The sequence below is a fragment of the Hemitrygon akajei genome, chromosome 1, assembly GCF_048418815.1.
Source record: "Hemitrygon akajei chromosome 1, sHemAka1.3, whole genome shotgun sequence".
NCBI lineage: Eukaryota > Metazoa > Chordata > Chondrichthyes > Myliobatiformes > Dasyatidae > Hemitrygon > Hemitrygon akajei.
Genome location: NC_133124.1, coordinates 37768095 through 37784683, shown reverse-complemented (window position 1 = coordinate 37784683; position 16589 = coordinate 37768095). Strand labels below are relative to the sequence as shown.

The 16589-nt window shown below is 40.1% G+C and overlaps 1 protein-coding gene across 3 annotated transcripts in view; it reads right to left on the bottom strand.

The window, feature by feature from the left end:
- The window catches only part of pde7a (phosphodiesterase 7A), a 134925-nt gene that overhangs the window by 47752 nt on the left and 70584 nt on the right, over positions 1-16589 (bottom strand). For all 3 annotated transcript variants that reach the window (XM_073041515.1, XM_073041496.1, XM_073041506.1), the window contains one exon: positions 9721-9784. In XM_073041515.1, coding sequence (XP_072897616.1) covers positions 9721-9784 — 64 coding nt within the window. The remainder of the gene's footprint in view (positions 1-9720; positions 9785-16589) is intronic.

Sequence of the window (16589 nt, the reverse complement as noted above, 5' to 3'; positions counted from 1 at the left end):
AACCATATGGTTGAACAGCATAGAAAGGGGTCCTACTTATAAAAATCCCACTTACCTGCATTAATTACATATCCCTCTATGTCTTGTGCATTCAAGTACCAATCTAGATGTCTTTTAAATGTTGTTGCTGTCTCTGTCTCTACCACCTCCTCTGACAACTCACTCCAGCTATCATCTACTGTGTGAAAAATTGACCACTCAGATTCCCTTTAAGGCATTGCTCTCATCTTAAACCTATTTCCTCTAATTTTAGATACTTCTACCATTGAAACAAACTCTGGCTATCTATCCTACCTGCCTCTCATAAAAATTTTACACACTTCAATCATGTTATTTCTCAGCCTCTTCGTTCCAGAGAGTATAGATTCAGCCTATTTGATGCTACCTGATAATTCAAGCCCTCCAATCCAGGCAATATCCTTGTTAATCTTTTCTAAAACCCTTCTTGCTTAATCAAATCCTGTGGTGAGCTGAACTGCACAAAATACTCCAACGTGATTGTAACATGACTTTTTAAACCTTGGTATTCAAAATCATGACTGATAAAGGCAAGCATACCATGTGCCTTTTTCATTACCCTGACTTTCTGGGTTACCACTTTCGGGAAATATGCACTTTACCTCCTAGGTCTTTCTGTTCAACAACACTACCCGGGGTTCTGCTATTCATTGTGCATGTCCTGCTAAGTTCAGCGTCACTTAAATTAAATTTCATCTGCCATTTCTTTGCCCATTTTCCCAGTTGATCAATATCTTGTTGCAGTCTTAGACAGCTTCCTTCACTGTCCACTAGTCCTATTTTGGTGCAGGCTTAATGTCATCTATATTCTAATTCAGATCATTAAAATACATGACAAACACCATTCTGCCAGTCTGCAAAATAAATATATAAATAATTGATTAATAAATACATACATACAACCTTCTATTAGCATACTCAGACTTCTTCCACCAAGCCAATTTTATATCTACCTGGCTGGCTCACCCACAATCCCATGTGATCGAACCTTCTAGACCACACAACCCTTGTGAATACCCTTGCTAAGGTCTATGTAGGAGCTATGCATTTGTTTTCTACTTGCACTGTATTCTGTACAGTTTGTGTAAGTAATACCTACCAGGTCCAAAGAAGCGGGAGTTAGAAAAGGTTAGAAAAAGTGTAGGGAAGTACTTACAAAGGAAATAAGCAGGGCAAAGAGAGGCCACAAAATATTGCTAACAGGATTAAGGCAATTTTGAAGGGGTTTTTAAATATATTAAGGGCAAAAGAATAACCAGGAAAACAGAACTGGGCAACCTATGCATGGAACCAAAAGGTATAGGCACAGACCTAAATGAATAATTGATATTCACAAAGGAAATCACCATTGCATTTGGAGGATTCAGGGAAGGGAAAAGTGAAATCCTTTTGCACGCCTCCATTAACTTTGCTGCCAATTACAAGTGGTGCACATTTGATTCTTCCCTATCTTGACATCTTGATCTCCATCTCAGGGGGCAGGATAGCTACCAATATTCAATATAAGCACTCAAGACCCCCACCTAGGCTATACTCTCCTCAGTGCAAGGACTACTACATTATCTCAGTTTCTTTATCTGCAACATATCAAAAACCCAGATAATGTAAGACTTACCAAACCAGTATCTTGAAATGTTTTCCCCTCCACCACTGTTGACAGGGCTCTAAAGCTCTACTTCCCACATATTTAATCACATCCCTTCTCCTCCAAACTAGAACAAGGACAGGATTCTTCCTGCCCTCACTTTCCATCCCCAAGGCTTTCACATTAACTGAATCATCCTCTAACATATGTCATCTTCATCAAGATTCCATATTAGATGCATCTTCTCCCCTCTCAAAATCCTGGAGAACTTCCCGTTTCACTCTTCCATTTCTCCCAGCAACTCCTCCTCACATTATGTTTCCATATAACCACACAAGATACAATACCTGCTTTTTTATCCCTTTCTGTCCCACCACCCACCAAAGGTCCAAACAGGGTGAAGTAGCAACTCATTCACACTTCTTGACATTACTTTCTATTTAGTTCACACAATCTGAACTCAGAACAATAACTCCATTCTTTTTGCAACTCAAACACCTGAGCTTCAACTCACCTATCAAATTAATCCTGCATCCCACTCTGATCTCCTTCTATTCTGCCTCCCACTTTGCTTAAGGATGCAGCTCTTCTTTCACCTGAACATGTTGCAGTCCTCAGGACATACTGAATTTAACAATTTCAGCTAACCATACCTTTATTTTCAGTTCTCTTCATATGTGGCTAAATCTTTGTTTTTGGGTTTTTTTACTCTCAGTTCTAATTACTGGTTTTGAAAAGAAATTATTATTTAAACAAGTTTGGTTTGCACCCTGTTAAGCATCCTGTCACACCCTCTTCTCTCCACCCTTCCTACTCTCCACAATTTAAAACATGTTTGTTTCTTACTTTGAAGGATCCGTGCCATAAAATGTTGACTGTTCGTTTCCCAGGGGTTCTCCTTGATCTGCTGAGTGCCTCCAGCAATACCAGTTCAAGCAGCAATAATTTAATGTAATGCGAGAACCTTCAGAAGCTCACACATAGATACTGATAGCACTGGATGCAAACTTTTAAGCAGCAAGGTTTGAAAATTGTTCTGCTTCTGTAACAAGCCTGAACTGATTTGATAATGCCTTATGTTACAGGTGGGATCACTCTGCTGCTGAGAGGGGAGACTAACTTTTGACTGCTTGGGGCGGGGGGAGGGGAGAAGAAAAAAATGTTCTGCCATGGAGAGGGGAGACTGCCTTTTGATTGCTGATGGGATCACTCTTCTATGGAGAGGGAAAGGCCTGTCACTGTTCCTAGATAATGCTACCCAAGTTTTCTGCGTTTTGGATATGAATTGGACTATAAACTTTTTCTTCCTCCCGCCCCCAGGTTTAGAGTTTTTTATATTCTTTGTTTTTCACTCAATCTTTTTCTTTTTTTTGTGTGTGTGCAGGGGAGGAGTACTTCTGTTTTTGTTTTTCCTGCAATGAGGAGGGATTTGGGGATCGATGATCATGCTGCTGTTCTTTTCTTTCTTGGTTATATGGCTTTATGGAGAAGAATTTCAGTGTTGCATACTTTGATAATAAATGGACCTTTGAATGATTAGATTACCTTTGAAAGAAACCATGCTTGGAGCATTTCTTCATTTTAGAAGGCTGATGTACACATCCATTCCAGTGCACATTAGCCAGTCCATTGAAGTATTTTTCAATTGCATTGGATTGCTAATGCCTAGCAGTTCGGATACACCCTGACTATAAGCTTTCAATCAGATACTTTAATAGCAATGCTTTCCTTTCAGCAGGGTGTCTAGCCAAATCCTTAAACATAGGAATAAAGCAGAAAGGACGTGTTGGTCATCCAGCTTGGGGATAGGCAGCAGAAATTAATCTGTAAACTGCTTAACACTATTACAATGCTATGTAGGTGAAAATGGCAAAACACACCAATCTCTTGGATGTTTCAATGCCAGTCAGGAAATTCTACTCCTGACTTTTAGAACATAGAACAACTCCAGACTTTTCTATGAGATCTTTGCTTGCCCTAGCATTTTGCTTCCATTCTAGACTCCCCAGTTCAATTTGCAAAATTCATCTTCCACATGATATAACCTCATTAGCTTTTAAAACATTTATTCACAGAACAATCACATCTTTCTAATCTTGCTTTTCCTGCAGTTGTGCTATTAAAAGAGCTACACTCAAACCACATTCTTTACTCTTACTGAGACTGTGACCTGCTACAACCTGAAATAGCGGTTCACACCTGGTTAGATAGGGCTTCCCTACAAAAATGCAAGCCTACATAGATTGCAGTCCTTTGGTGTTACTCCTCCAACCAAGAGGCCTGACTAGGCCTGGCTAAGCATGGCACCTAGCCACAAGTACAGCCTCTCCTGCAGGCAAATGTTCTTCAACAAACTAGTCCAAATCTCTAAACCCCTACCCCTCTCCCCACAAAGCATGGTACTACCACCTTTTCACTGTATCCATTTATTTTCTGGCATCACTCCCCTGTAGTTGTGAGAACGCTAAACGTACTGACATAATCCTTTCATTGGTGACTACCTGCTGATATGGCAGCTGTGAGACCAAGTGGCAGCTGCTGCAACTTGCAGAAGATTGATAAATGTGCCACTAATGTACTACAGGCACTACATTACACAAGGAAAACCAAGAATACCATTGTGAACTTTGCAATGGAAAATCTTGATCTTTCAGAGACTTTTGCAATAAGTGTTAAGATCATCTACAATGCTGCATTAAAACTATTATAAAGACAATAAAGCAAAATCTAGGCCAATTAAAATACATTTAAGTTTAAAAAATCAGCTGTCCCTATTGTAAAATCAAAATAACTTAAAATCTGAATGATATTAACCAGTCCACAGCTAACTATATTGAAGCAAAATTTCTTAGTGAGACAGGCAGGCAGGCCTGCATTGCAAACCAAACTACAAAAGGCAAGGTCTGCCATCTTGTGTGTTTGCAGGAAAACACCATATAGATTTCAAAAAAGTTCTATTCCAAAATGTTTATATTAAAATTAATATTTAGATAATAACTTGTGTAGAAGAAAAAAAAGTCAGGCAAGAATAGAAAAATGGAACTATTTATTTTAGTACATAGCTATGGCTAAAATCAGTGTAACTTAGTTCTAAATCCTGAATACTCTGCAAAATCCATTTTCTAGGAGATCAGGCCTTTAGAAAATGCAGTTGAAAAACAAAGAAATGCAACTTGAACATTCTATTCATATATTTCCAGCACTTCTCCTACGCTACATCGACAAATGCATCGACGCTGCTTCCTACAACCATGCTGAACTTGTTGACTTCATCCATTTTGCTTCCAACTTCCACCTTACCCTCAAATTTACCTGGTCCATTTTCGACATTCCCCCCCCCCCCCCCCCACCCTTTATCAATCTCTCTGTCTCAGTCTCTGGAGACAGCTTATCTACTGATATCTATTACAGACCCATGGACTCACAGCTATAGTGGCATGCAAAAGTTTGGGCACCCCTGGTCAAAATTTCTGTTGCTGTGAATAGTTAAGTGAGTGGAAGATGAACTGATCTCCAAAAGTCATAAAGTTAAAGATGAAACATTCTTTTCAACATTTTAAGCAAGATTAGCGTAATTTTTTTGTTTTGTACAATTTTAGAGTGGGAAAAAAAGGAAAGGAGCACCATGCAAAAGTTTGGGTACCCCAAGAGATTTGAGCTCTCAGATAACTTTTTTACCAAGGTCTCAGACCTTAATTAGCTTGTTAGGGCTATGGCTTGTTCACAGTCATCGTTAAGAAAAGCCAGGTGATGCAAATTCCAAAGCCATAGGCTCCTCTAAGCAGCTGCCTAGCGCTCTGAAAATTAAAATAAATGATTCACACAAAACATGAGAAGGATAAAACAAGATAGCAAGGCGTTTTCAGGTAGCCGTTTCCTCAGTTTGTAATGTAATTAAGAAATGGCAGTTAATAGGAACGGTGGAGGTCAAGTTGAGGTCTGGAAGACCAAGAAAACTTTCCGAGAGAACTGCTCGTAGGATTGCTAGAAAGTCAAATCAATACCCCCATTTGACTGCAAAAGACCTTCAGGAAGATTGAGCAGACTCTGGAGTGGTTCTACTGTGCAACGACACCTGCACAAATATGACCTTCATGGAAGAGTCATTAGAAAAAACTTTTCCTGTATCCCAACCACAAAATTCAGCGCCAGAAGTTTGCAAAGGAATATCTAAACAAGCCTGATGCATTTTGGAAACAAGTCCTGTGGACTGATGAAGTTAAAATAGAACTTTATGGCTGCAATGAGCAGACGTATGTTTGCAGAAAAAAGGGTGCAGAATTTCTTGAAAAGAACCCATCTCCAACTGTTAAGCACCAGGGTGGATCGATCATTCTTTGGGCTTGTGCTGTAGCCAGTGGCATGGGGAACATTTCACTGGTAGAGGGAAGAATGAATTCAATTAAATACCAGCAAATTCTGGAAGGAAACATCACACCATCTGTAAAAAAGCTGAAGATGAAAAGAGGATAACTTCTACAACAGGATAATGATCCTAAAATCCACAATGGACTACCTCAAGAGGCGCCAGCTGAAGGTTTTGCCATGGCCCTCACAGTCCCCCCTACCTAAACATCATCGAAAATCTGTGGATAGACCTCAAAAGAGCAGTGTATGCAAGACGGCCCAAGAATCTCACAGAACTAGAAGCCTTTTGCAAGGAAGAATGGGCAAAAATCCCCCAAACAAGAATTGAAAGACTCTTAGCTGGCTACAGAAAGCATTTACAAGCTGTGATATTTGCCAAAGGGGGTATTACTAAGTACTGACCATTCAGGATGCCCAAACTTTGGCTTTGGGCCCTTTTCCTTTTTTGTTATTTTGAAACTGTAAAAGATGGAAATTAAAAAGTAATCTTGCTTAAAATATTAAAGAAATGTGTCATCTTTAACTTTAAGTCTTTTGGAAATCAGGTCATCTTTTACTCGCTTAGCTCTTCACAGTAACAGAAATTTTGACCGGGGTGCCCAAACTTTTGCATGCCACTGTACCTGGACTATACCTCCTCCCACCCCATTATGTGTAAAAACACCATCCCCTTCTCCCAATTTCTCCGTCTCTGCCACATCTGCTCTCAGGATGAGGCTTTTCGTTCCAGAACAAAGGAGATGTCCTCATTCAAAGAAAGAGGCTTCACTTCCTCCACCATCAACGCTGCCCTCAATTACATCTCTTCCATTTCTCACATGTCTGCCCTCACCCTACCAGGGATAGGGTTCCTCTTGTCCTCATCTACCACCCCACCAGCCTCCACTTCCAGCATACAATTCTACGCAACTTCCACCATCTCCAACGGGATCCCACCGCCAAGCACATCTTCCCGCCCCCCCCCCCGCAACTTTCTGCTTTCCACAGGGATCTCTCTCTATGCGACTCCCTTGCCCATTCGTCCCTTTACACTGATTACACTGATCTCTCTCCTGGCACTTATCCTTGCAATTGGAAAAAGTGCTACATCTGCCCCTACTCCACCTCCTTCACTACCATTCAGGGCCCTAAACAGTCCTTCCAGGTGAGGCAACACTTCACCTGTAAGTCTGTTGGGGTCATATACTTAGACAAGTGCTCCCAGTGTATTCAGTGAGACCTGACATAGATTGGGAGACTGCTTCACTGAGCACTTACGCTCCATCTGCCAGAAAAAGTGGCATCTCCCAGTGGTCACCCATTTTAATTCCACTTCCCATTCCCATATGTCTATCCATGTCCTCCTCCATTGTCATGATGACACCACACTCAGGTTGGAGGAACAACATCTTATATTCAGTCTGGGTAGCCTCCAACCTAATGGCATGAACATCGATTTCTCAAACTTCTCAAACTCCCACCTCTCCTTCACCAGTCCCCATCCCCTTTTCCCTCTCTCACCTCATCTCCTTGCCTGCCATCATCTCCCTGTGTCTCCTCCCCTTTTTCTTTCTACCATGGCCTTCTGTCCTCTTCTATCAGACTTCCCCTTCCCCAACCCTGCATCTCTTTCACCAATCTACTTCCCAGCTCTTTATTTCATCTCTCCCCCTTCAGATTTCACCTATTACCTTGTTTTTCTTTCCTTGACCCCCCCCCCCCACCTTTTAAATCTACTTCTCAGCTTTTTTTTCCAGTCCTGCCGAAGGGTCTCGGCCTGAAACATCAACTGTACTCCTTTCCATAGATGCTGCCTGGTCCGTTGAGTTCCTCCAGCATTTTCTGTAGACTGCTTGGATTTCCAGCATTTGCAAATTTTCTTGTTTCCGTTCAGATATTAGTTTTGTTTGTTTTCAATTCAATCATCACAAACGTTTTGTATAAATTTACCTTTCTCCCCTAAAATGCAAGACCAAAGTGCATATGACTGAACTTTAAACACCAATTAAACAGCAACATACAGTACCAAAGACAGAACACTGAGCAAACAAGGAATCCAATAGTTCCCCTTGCACATCACGTTTTATTTTGTATGTAGAGCCAATGTCAGTTATCCAATAGAAGTCTCATCACTGCAGCAAATTACTACTTTGAAAAGTTCAGACTACCAAAGATTTAAAGAAAAACATGTTAGTGTTGAGTACTTGTGGAAAAGAGAATAAGTCAAGGAATATTGGAGTCAACAGCAAGCTCCACCACAGAATTGCTGTCCATTGCTATATATAGTTAATTTCACTGCATAGAACAATAACATTCAATAGGTTTCAATATGTACATTTAATGTCAGAAATGTATACAACATATATCCTGAAATTCTTTTTCAGGATGAAAAGAATGAATAACAATTAAATGTTAGAACCCAAAGCCCCCCACCTGCTCCCTTCTCCCACGCACAAGCAGCAGCAAGGCAATGAGCCCCCATCAGCAAAAAAACATCAGCGCCCTCACCAAGCACTCAAGTGTGAAGCAAAGCATCAATAAAGACAGACTTGCAGTATCCCAAAGGCTACTCGTTTACCCAGTAATTTGACATATCACAGGCCCTCTCTCTCTATTCCAAGTACATTGTAATTAGCTTTCAACAATAGTTGTTATTCAATTGTTTATGACATCATAGCCCAGATTTCCCACCCAAAATGATAAAAGCTAAATAAAATGCCATAAACATATAGGTACAATATGCAATCTGTGCATTCAAGAAACATTTTTTCCCATGAACCTTGAAAGTTGCAGAATGCCATGTTGTAATTTCAAAGATCTTAATCCATTAAAGCTAAAATAAATAGATTTAATCCAATGCAAATAACCTTCAGTTTCATCTCACCATTTCATAATTACTATATTATTTACAGTAAATGATTATTGACCACCATCATAACATCTTTAACTAGACAAAATGACATCGCAAAAATTTGAATAAAAGGTTAGGAACCATCGTTCTACAGAAACAATAAAATTCAGGTCAACTTTGACTGCAGATAATGCAATTGAAAAATGCAGTTAAAGGAAATTGCCCAGAGGAAATAGTTTTGCCATGCACATCCATGGTCAGAATAGAAATTTGCATGATAGCTTCTGGGTGCTACAATTCACCTTTCAATAGAATTATACCCCTAGGACATGCTCTGTAATGAAAAGTGACCTGCACATTTGCTCATGGAAGATGTATTACAAATTCAAGTCTGCTGGTTTTGTTCTGGACAATCTATGCTGTTACCTTGGGGAAAGCTGAATCTGAGATCACAGCTATTAATTTAGCTACTTATGTATTGATCTGTGCACATGACTGAAGAGAAGAGGTGGAGAGGCTGGGACAGATTTTTCTTCAATTTTCTGAATTCTGTACTTGTAACAGAATTTTGGGGAATATGTTATGGAATATGCTTAATATGCATGCTTGTTTTAGTAGGCTTTGAATCAAGACATAAATCCTTTAATTGATCCTTCTATGCTTAAAATGAAATGACAAATTAGCTGTGGATCCTTGGCCTAACTAGTTATAGGTGCACATACATAGTCACAAACAACTTCTTTAACCCCTTTCTGGTCTGATCTTTAGGGAAAAAAACTCTATAGTGGAAATATTATATATTTCAAGATCTAGCCACCAAGAATTAATTCATCTTTAAACTAAATATATCAATAAATTCTGATTTGTCAGATTTGAAGACTGGCATAATTTTCATGAACAGCAAAATCACTTAACTCACCATTTGTCAATCTGTCAAAAAGAAAGATGTCAAAATTCCAACTTCCATCCTTTTCCAGCATACACTGAAAGTACAAAATTAATAATCCTCAGAAAGTCTTTAAAATCTGAAATTCATTTTTAAAGAACAGCTTAATTCTTTATCATTACAGTAAGTGCCCACTTTGAGGTTTCTCCATACACCACTAGGAAATACTGGATAAAACAGGACAGAGAGTTGGACAATTCATGGGTGGAGGCTACAGAGTTGTTCGTACAGTGAGAATGTGATCCAAAGTTCATTAGGTGGGTGTTTGTTTGGAGATGGCTATAAATCATTAGCATACACAGTTGGCAAGAATGATGGAAAGATACAACTCTTATTCTACATGCATCTACCATGTGGAAATTTTGTCTATTCAGAATGATGAACAGTGAATGAAACAGGCGTAGTCTGTGTTAAAAGATGAACAAAACACAATCTTCTGTAGAAACCACTTACAAGTTAGTGTCTAAAACTGATTAAATTTCGCAATTGTAAACAATGTTTTGTTTAGAACACAATCCATACAAAATAATTAAGCCTAATAGATCCGTTTTTATAATCCATTGTGAATTAAAAGACTCTAAATGGCATATTCAAGAATGTAACTGCCCTTGATTTTCCAAAGACGATTCATTAACTATAACATAGGATGCCATGTTGAAGTTGTACAAGACTTTGGTGAGGCCTAATTTGTAGTATTGCATGCAGTTTTGGTCACCTTCCTATGGGAAAGGTGAAAATAAGGCTGGAAGAATACAGAGAAAATTCACAAGGATGTTGCCGAGTCTGGAAGACCCGAGTTATAAGGAAAAATTGAACAGGTTGGGACTTTATTCCATTGAAAATAGAAGACTGAGAGGAGATTTGATAGAGGTATACAAATTATCAGAGGTATTGGTTGGGTAAATGCAAGCAGTCTTTCTTCACAGAGATCTGGTGGGACCATAACCAGAGGTCATGGGTTAAGGGTGAAAAGTTTAATGGGAACATGAGGGGAAACTTCTTCACTCAGAGGGTCATGATAGTGTGAATGAGCTGCTAGCACAAGCGATGCATGCAACCTCATTTTCAATGTTTAAGAGAAATTTAGATAGGAACATGGATGGTAGGGGTATGGAAGGCTATGGTCCAGCTGCAGGTTGATGGGAGTAGGCAATTTAAACGGTTTGGCACATACTAGATGAGCCGAAGGGCCTGTTTCTGTGCTGTACTTTTCTATATAAGGAGACAGTGAACTTGCTATGTAATTTCATCTTTATAGGCAAAATCATTGATAATTCACAAGGTTTTAGACTAAGTAAATATAACAGCTACCAATGGGTCACCGCTCAACTTCAATTTCCTAAGAAAACTTGTTGTTTTCTCTGGTATTACAAGAGATCTGTTGGTGGTAATAGCTTAGTAATTTTTTCAGACTAGCCTGGTTAAAATCCCCCAAAACAATGGTGAAGGTGATAGGGTGCACTGCTTCACGCACGTTGATCCCATTGCTCATATCATCATAAGCCTGACTGACATTGGCCTGAGGTGGAATGTATACTGCTATCAAAATGACCCCAGAAATCCCGTGGTAGGTAAAAAAGACGGCACTTTACTGCTAGATATTCCAGTTCTGGTGAGCAGAATTTAGACAGCACTGATATATTTCAGCACCAAGGAGAGATGATTATGAGGCATACTCCTCAACATCTGTTTTTGAGAGACTCTATAGATCTATCCTGATAGCGTATAGTAAACACGTCGATCTGAATCACTGCATCTGGTACAGAAGGGGTTAACCAGGATTCCATGAAACGAAGGATACACACGGTCCAAATGTCCCTCTGATTCTGCACCCTAGCTCTGAGATCATCGATTTTCTTCACCAGAGACTGCACAATTGCCAGCAAGATAGTCGGTATTGGGAGCCTAAAACCTTGTTTCCTCAAGCACACTTGTGTCCCTCACCTGCAACCATGTTTCCTACGTGGGATCTGGCAAGGAGTCTGTCCACAATCAGCATTGTTCCCATCAGTTTTAAGCAGCAATAGTTCATTTAAACACATTAAGACATCCTATTGGACTCTACTGACCTTGGAAGCAGTTGTGCTTTTTAAGCTGTATCAGGCTGAAACGAGAATATTCAATTGTATCCACTGAGAGCTCTGCTGCTACACGAGTCGCCCCTAGGCACCCCAGAAATGACTCTAGGTCTGTACCAGAAACCAGGTATGACTTGCAGAGGGCTATTTCAAGGGCGAAGAGACAATTTCGAATGAGGTTGGAGGCGACATCGGATGTATGACAACTCTGGTAGGGTTTGCAAGACAATACTTACTACAAAGCGAAACCCATTAGCATGAATGGCAGCGATGCTTCACTACCAGATGAACTCAATGCCTCTATGCCACTTTGAAAGGGAGAACACAATTACAGCTGTGAAGATCCCTGCTGCACCTAATGACCTGGTGGTCTCTGTCTCAGAGGCCGATGTTAGACTGTCTTTAAAGAGAGTGAACCCTCGCAAGGCAGAAGGTCCCGATGGAGTACCTGGTAAGGTCTCTGAAAACCTGTGCCAACCAACTGGTGGGAGGATTCAAGGACATTTTCAACCTCTCACTGCTACGGGTGGAAGTTCCCACCTGCTTCGAAAAGCCAACAATTATACCAGTGCTAAAAAAGAATAACGTGAGCTGCCTTAATGACTATCGCCTGGTAGCACACACATCTACAGTGACGAAATGCTTTGAGAGGTTGCTCATGACTAAACTGAACTCCTGCCTCAGCAAGGACTTAAAACCACAGCAATTTGCCTATTGTCACAATAGGTCAACGGCATTCACAATCTCAATGGCTCTTCACACAGCTTTAGGCTACCTGGACAACACAAACACCTACGTCAGGATGCTGCTTGTCAACTATAGCTCAGCATTTAATACAGGTGTCTCCCCCTTTACAAAGGTAGAGCATTCCTATGAAACCTTTCTTAAGCCAAGATGGCATAAAGCGAAGAACCATTAATTTATATGGGGAAAATTTTCATAAAAGCGAAAATCCTCTTTGTAATGCGAAGACAGGTTACTAATGGAGGTCTTTTGTAAAAGTGAAGTGACGTAAAGCGAACATTCGTAAAGCAGGGGACACCTGTACCATCATTCCCACAATCCTGATCGAGAAGTTACAGAACCTGGGCCTCTGCACCACCCTCTGCAATTGGATCCTTGACTTCCTAACTGGAAGACCACAGTCTGTGCAGATTGGTGGTAACATCTCCTCCTCGCTGATGATCCACACTAATGTACCTCAGGGGTGTGTGCTTAGCCCACTGCTCTACTCTCTCTATACCCATGACTGTGTGGCTAGGCATAGCTCAAATACCATCTACAAATTTGCTGATGATACAGCCATCGCTGGTAGAATCTCAGATGGTGACAACAGGGCGTACAGGAGTGAGATATGCCAACTAGTGGATTGGTGTTGCAGCAACAACCTGGCACTCGACATCAGTAGAACAAAACAGCTGATTGTGGACTTCAGGAAGGGCAAGATAAAGGAACACATACCAATCCTCATAGAGGGATCAGAAGTGGAGAGAATGAGCACTTTCAAGTTCTTGGGTGTCAAGATTTCTGAGGACCTAATATGGAACCAACATATCGATGCAGTTATAAAGAAGGCAAGACAGCGACTATACTTCATTAGGAGTTGGAAGAAATTTGGTATGTCAACAAATATACTCCAAAAACTTCTATAGGTGTACCATGGAGAGCAATCCGACAGGCTACATCACTATCACTGTCTGGTATGGCAGGGGGGGTTACAGCACAGGACCGGAAGAAGCTGCAGAGGGTTGTAAAGTTAGTCGGCTCCATCTTGGGTACTAGCCTACGAAGTACACAGGACATCTTCAAGGAGCGGTGTCTCAGAAATGCAGCATCCATTATTAAGGAACTCCAGCACCCAGGGCGTGCCCTTTTCTCACTGTTACCATCAGGTAGGAGGTATAGAAGCCTGAAGGCACACACAGCGATTCAGGAACAACTTCTTCCCCTCTGCCATCCGATTCCTAAATGGACATTGAACTCTTAAACACTACTTCACCTTTTTTTTTAAAGTATATATTATTTGTTTTTTGCACAATTTTTAATCTATTCAATATACGTATATAGTAATTGATTTATTTATTACTCTTTTTTCTTCTATATTATGTATTGCTTTGAAATGCTGCTGCTAAGTTAAATTTCATGGCACATATCAGTGATAACAAACGTGATTCTGATTATGATCCTAAATCCGAAGATGTACAAAGTAGCTATGATGAGATTGTCTGCCTTTGACATCAAATCAAGATCAAATCAAGGGTACCTTCAAGGAGCTCTGGCAAAACCAGTAAACAAAAATTACAGAAAACCTAATCTACAAAACCTCACCTTGTAACTCAGACTAGCCCACACTACAGATCCAGGCAATATCCTGATAAAATGTTCTGCATTCTTTCTAGTTTAAAAATCTGCCTTCCTCTCCCACAGTGACCAAACTGCATACAGTTCTACACATCAGACTTCACCAATATCTTGTATAACTGCACCACAACTTCCCCACTCCTATATTCAGTGCCCAAACCAATGAAAGCCAGCATGCCAAACACCTCCTTCACAACCCTATCTACCTGTTACACTTTATGCATTTATACTCCTAGATCCCACTGTTCCAGGACACTTCCCAAGACCCTACTGTATTAGTCCTACCCTGGTTTGATCTCCTAAAATGCAACAACTGCATTGAAAGCAATTTTCCAATCCCTAGTCCACGTAGCTACCTGACCAGAATCAGCATTAGGATTAATATCACTGGCATACGTCATGAAAGTTGATGTGATGTGCTAGCAGTACACTGCAATATATAATTAATAAACACTAAATTTACAACAAGTCTATTTATCAATAAAGTTAAATTAGTGCAAAAAGAAATTAAAAAAAATAGTGAGGGAGTGTATGGGTTCAATGTCCATTCAGAAATCTGATGGTGGGAGGATAGAAGCTGTTCTTGAATCGCTGAGTGTGTGCCTTCAGACTCCTCTACCTCCTCCTCCCTGATGGTAGCAATAAGAGGGCATGTACTGGGTGATATGGGTACTTTATAATGGATGTCACATTTTCAGACATCCCTCCTTGAAGGTGTCCTGTATGCTGGGGAGGCTAGTGCCCATGATGGAACTGACTGAGTTTACAACTTTCTGCAGATATTTCAATCCTGTGCATGTCCAGCACACAGCAACAACCCCCCCCCACCCCATACCATGCAGTGATACAGCCAATTAGAATGCTCTCCACAGTACACCTGTAGAAATTTGTGTCTTTGATGACATACCAAATCTCCTCAAACTCCTAATGAAATATAGCTGCTGTTGTGCCTTCTTTGTAACTGCATTGATATGTTGGGCCCAGAATGGATCCTCAGAAATGTTAAGACACCCAGGAACTCCTGGTAATTTTTCATAATCTTCTACAATTCCAATACCAGCTGTTTTAGCATCATGTGCAAACTTCCTAATTATCTTGTATATTTACATCCAGATTACTTATATAGATTACCAACATCCCAGCACACCACTAGACACAGGCCTCCAGAAATAACCCTTGACTATCACCCTCTGCTGTTTAGCACTTTGCTTATAGTGAACCTAATCAGTTATTCCACTTCTCCCCCCCCCCCCCACCCGATTTTGGTGGCATGCCAAATGCAGATTCTACTTTTAAGCTAATGTGTAAAGTTTATGCTATGTATTTTGTAACTGTAGGTGTTAAATGGAATGACAATGTATCTTCATTTTCACTATGTCTGATACTTAGCCAGGTTGTGGTCCATCATCAAAGTAACAGGTTTGGCTTAGTCACACATCTCAAACCCTGCAATTTATTTATGACAGCTACTTAATTTGCCTCTGATCCATTTCAACTAAACTGAATAAAAGTATGTAAATTTTGAAAGGCATGGTTAAGAGGATCCCTAGCAAATGTAAAAAAAATTAGTAGGTCAAACAGCAAAGTACAGAAAGGAAAATTAAGTGATGATTTTAATTAGATGATTAGCTTTGAACACTTAATTGATGTGCAACATTATCCTTGCTTCATTTTCCATGAATGTCACATGACTATTTCCAATACTTGTTTCTCAGATTTCCATCCGTGCAGTATTTTACTTTTGTTGAGAAGGTTGAATTAAAAATCTTCAATAATCTTGCATAAGAAGAGCCTAAAAAAGAACTGCACAAAAAACTGCAAACTACCCTCAAATTCCAGATAGATTCAGAGGTTTCCTTTTACAGAGGCTTTGTAATTACCTGGAACTGTCTTCTTCAGAATAACCAAGATGTTAAAAATGATAAAAAGTTGAAAGCCCTAAATTCAATGTTTGAACTGGTTCACAGCTTTCTTCTTGAAGGAAGTATATTTCATCCAAAATGTCACGTGTACCAGCAGCTAATTTCCTTGTTATTCCGGTTGGGAACCAGTGGTTAAATTTATCCCTAATATCCAACTGCATAGGTGACTTCGCTTTGCATATGACACAATTTTGCACATTAACTGTATGGGACTACAACAGTCATATGCAAAGCTGAATAACTAGGACAACCAAAGGTGCCTACCAATAATATTATGCATGCCAGATTGGGCACAGGAACACTCCATTTCCCCAACATTTGACTGGATATTGTGTCAATCAAAACCCACTTTGGGGAGACCATCCCCACCTCCTACCTACATTGTTACTTTCCAAACCTATCCCAAATAACAGATAATATAATTGAAATCTGATTCACTGTTGCAAAATTGAATGTGTCGTTGATTTTCAATGGTTCATGT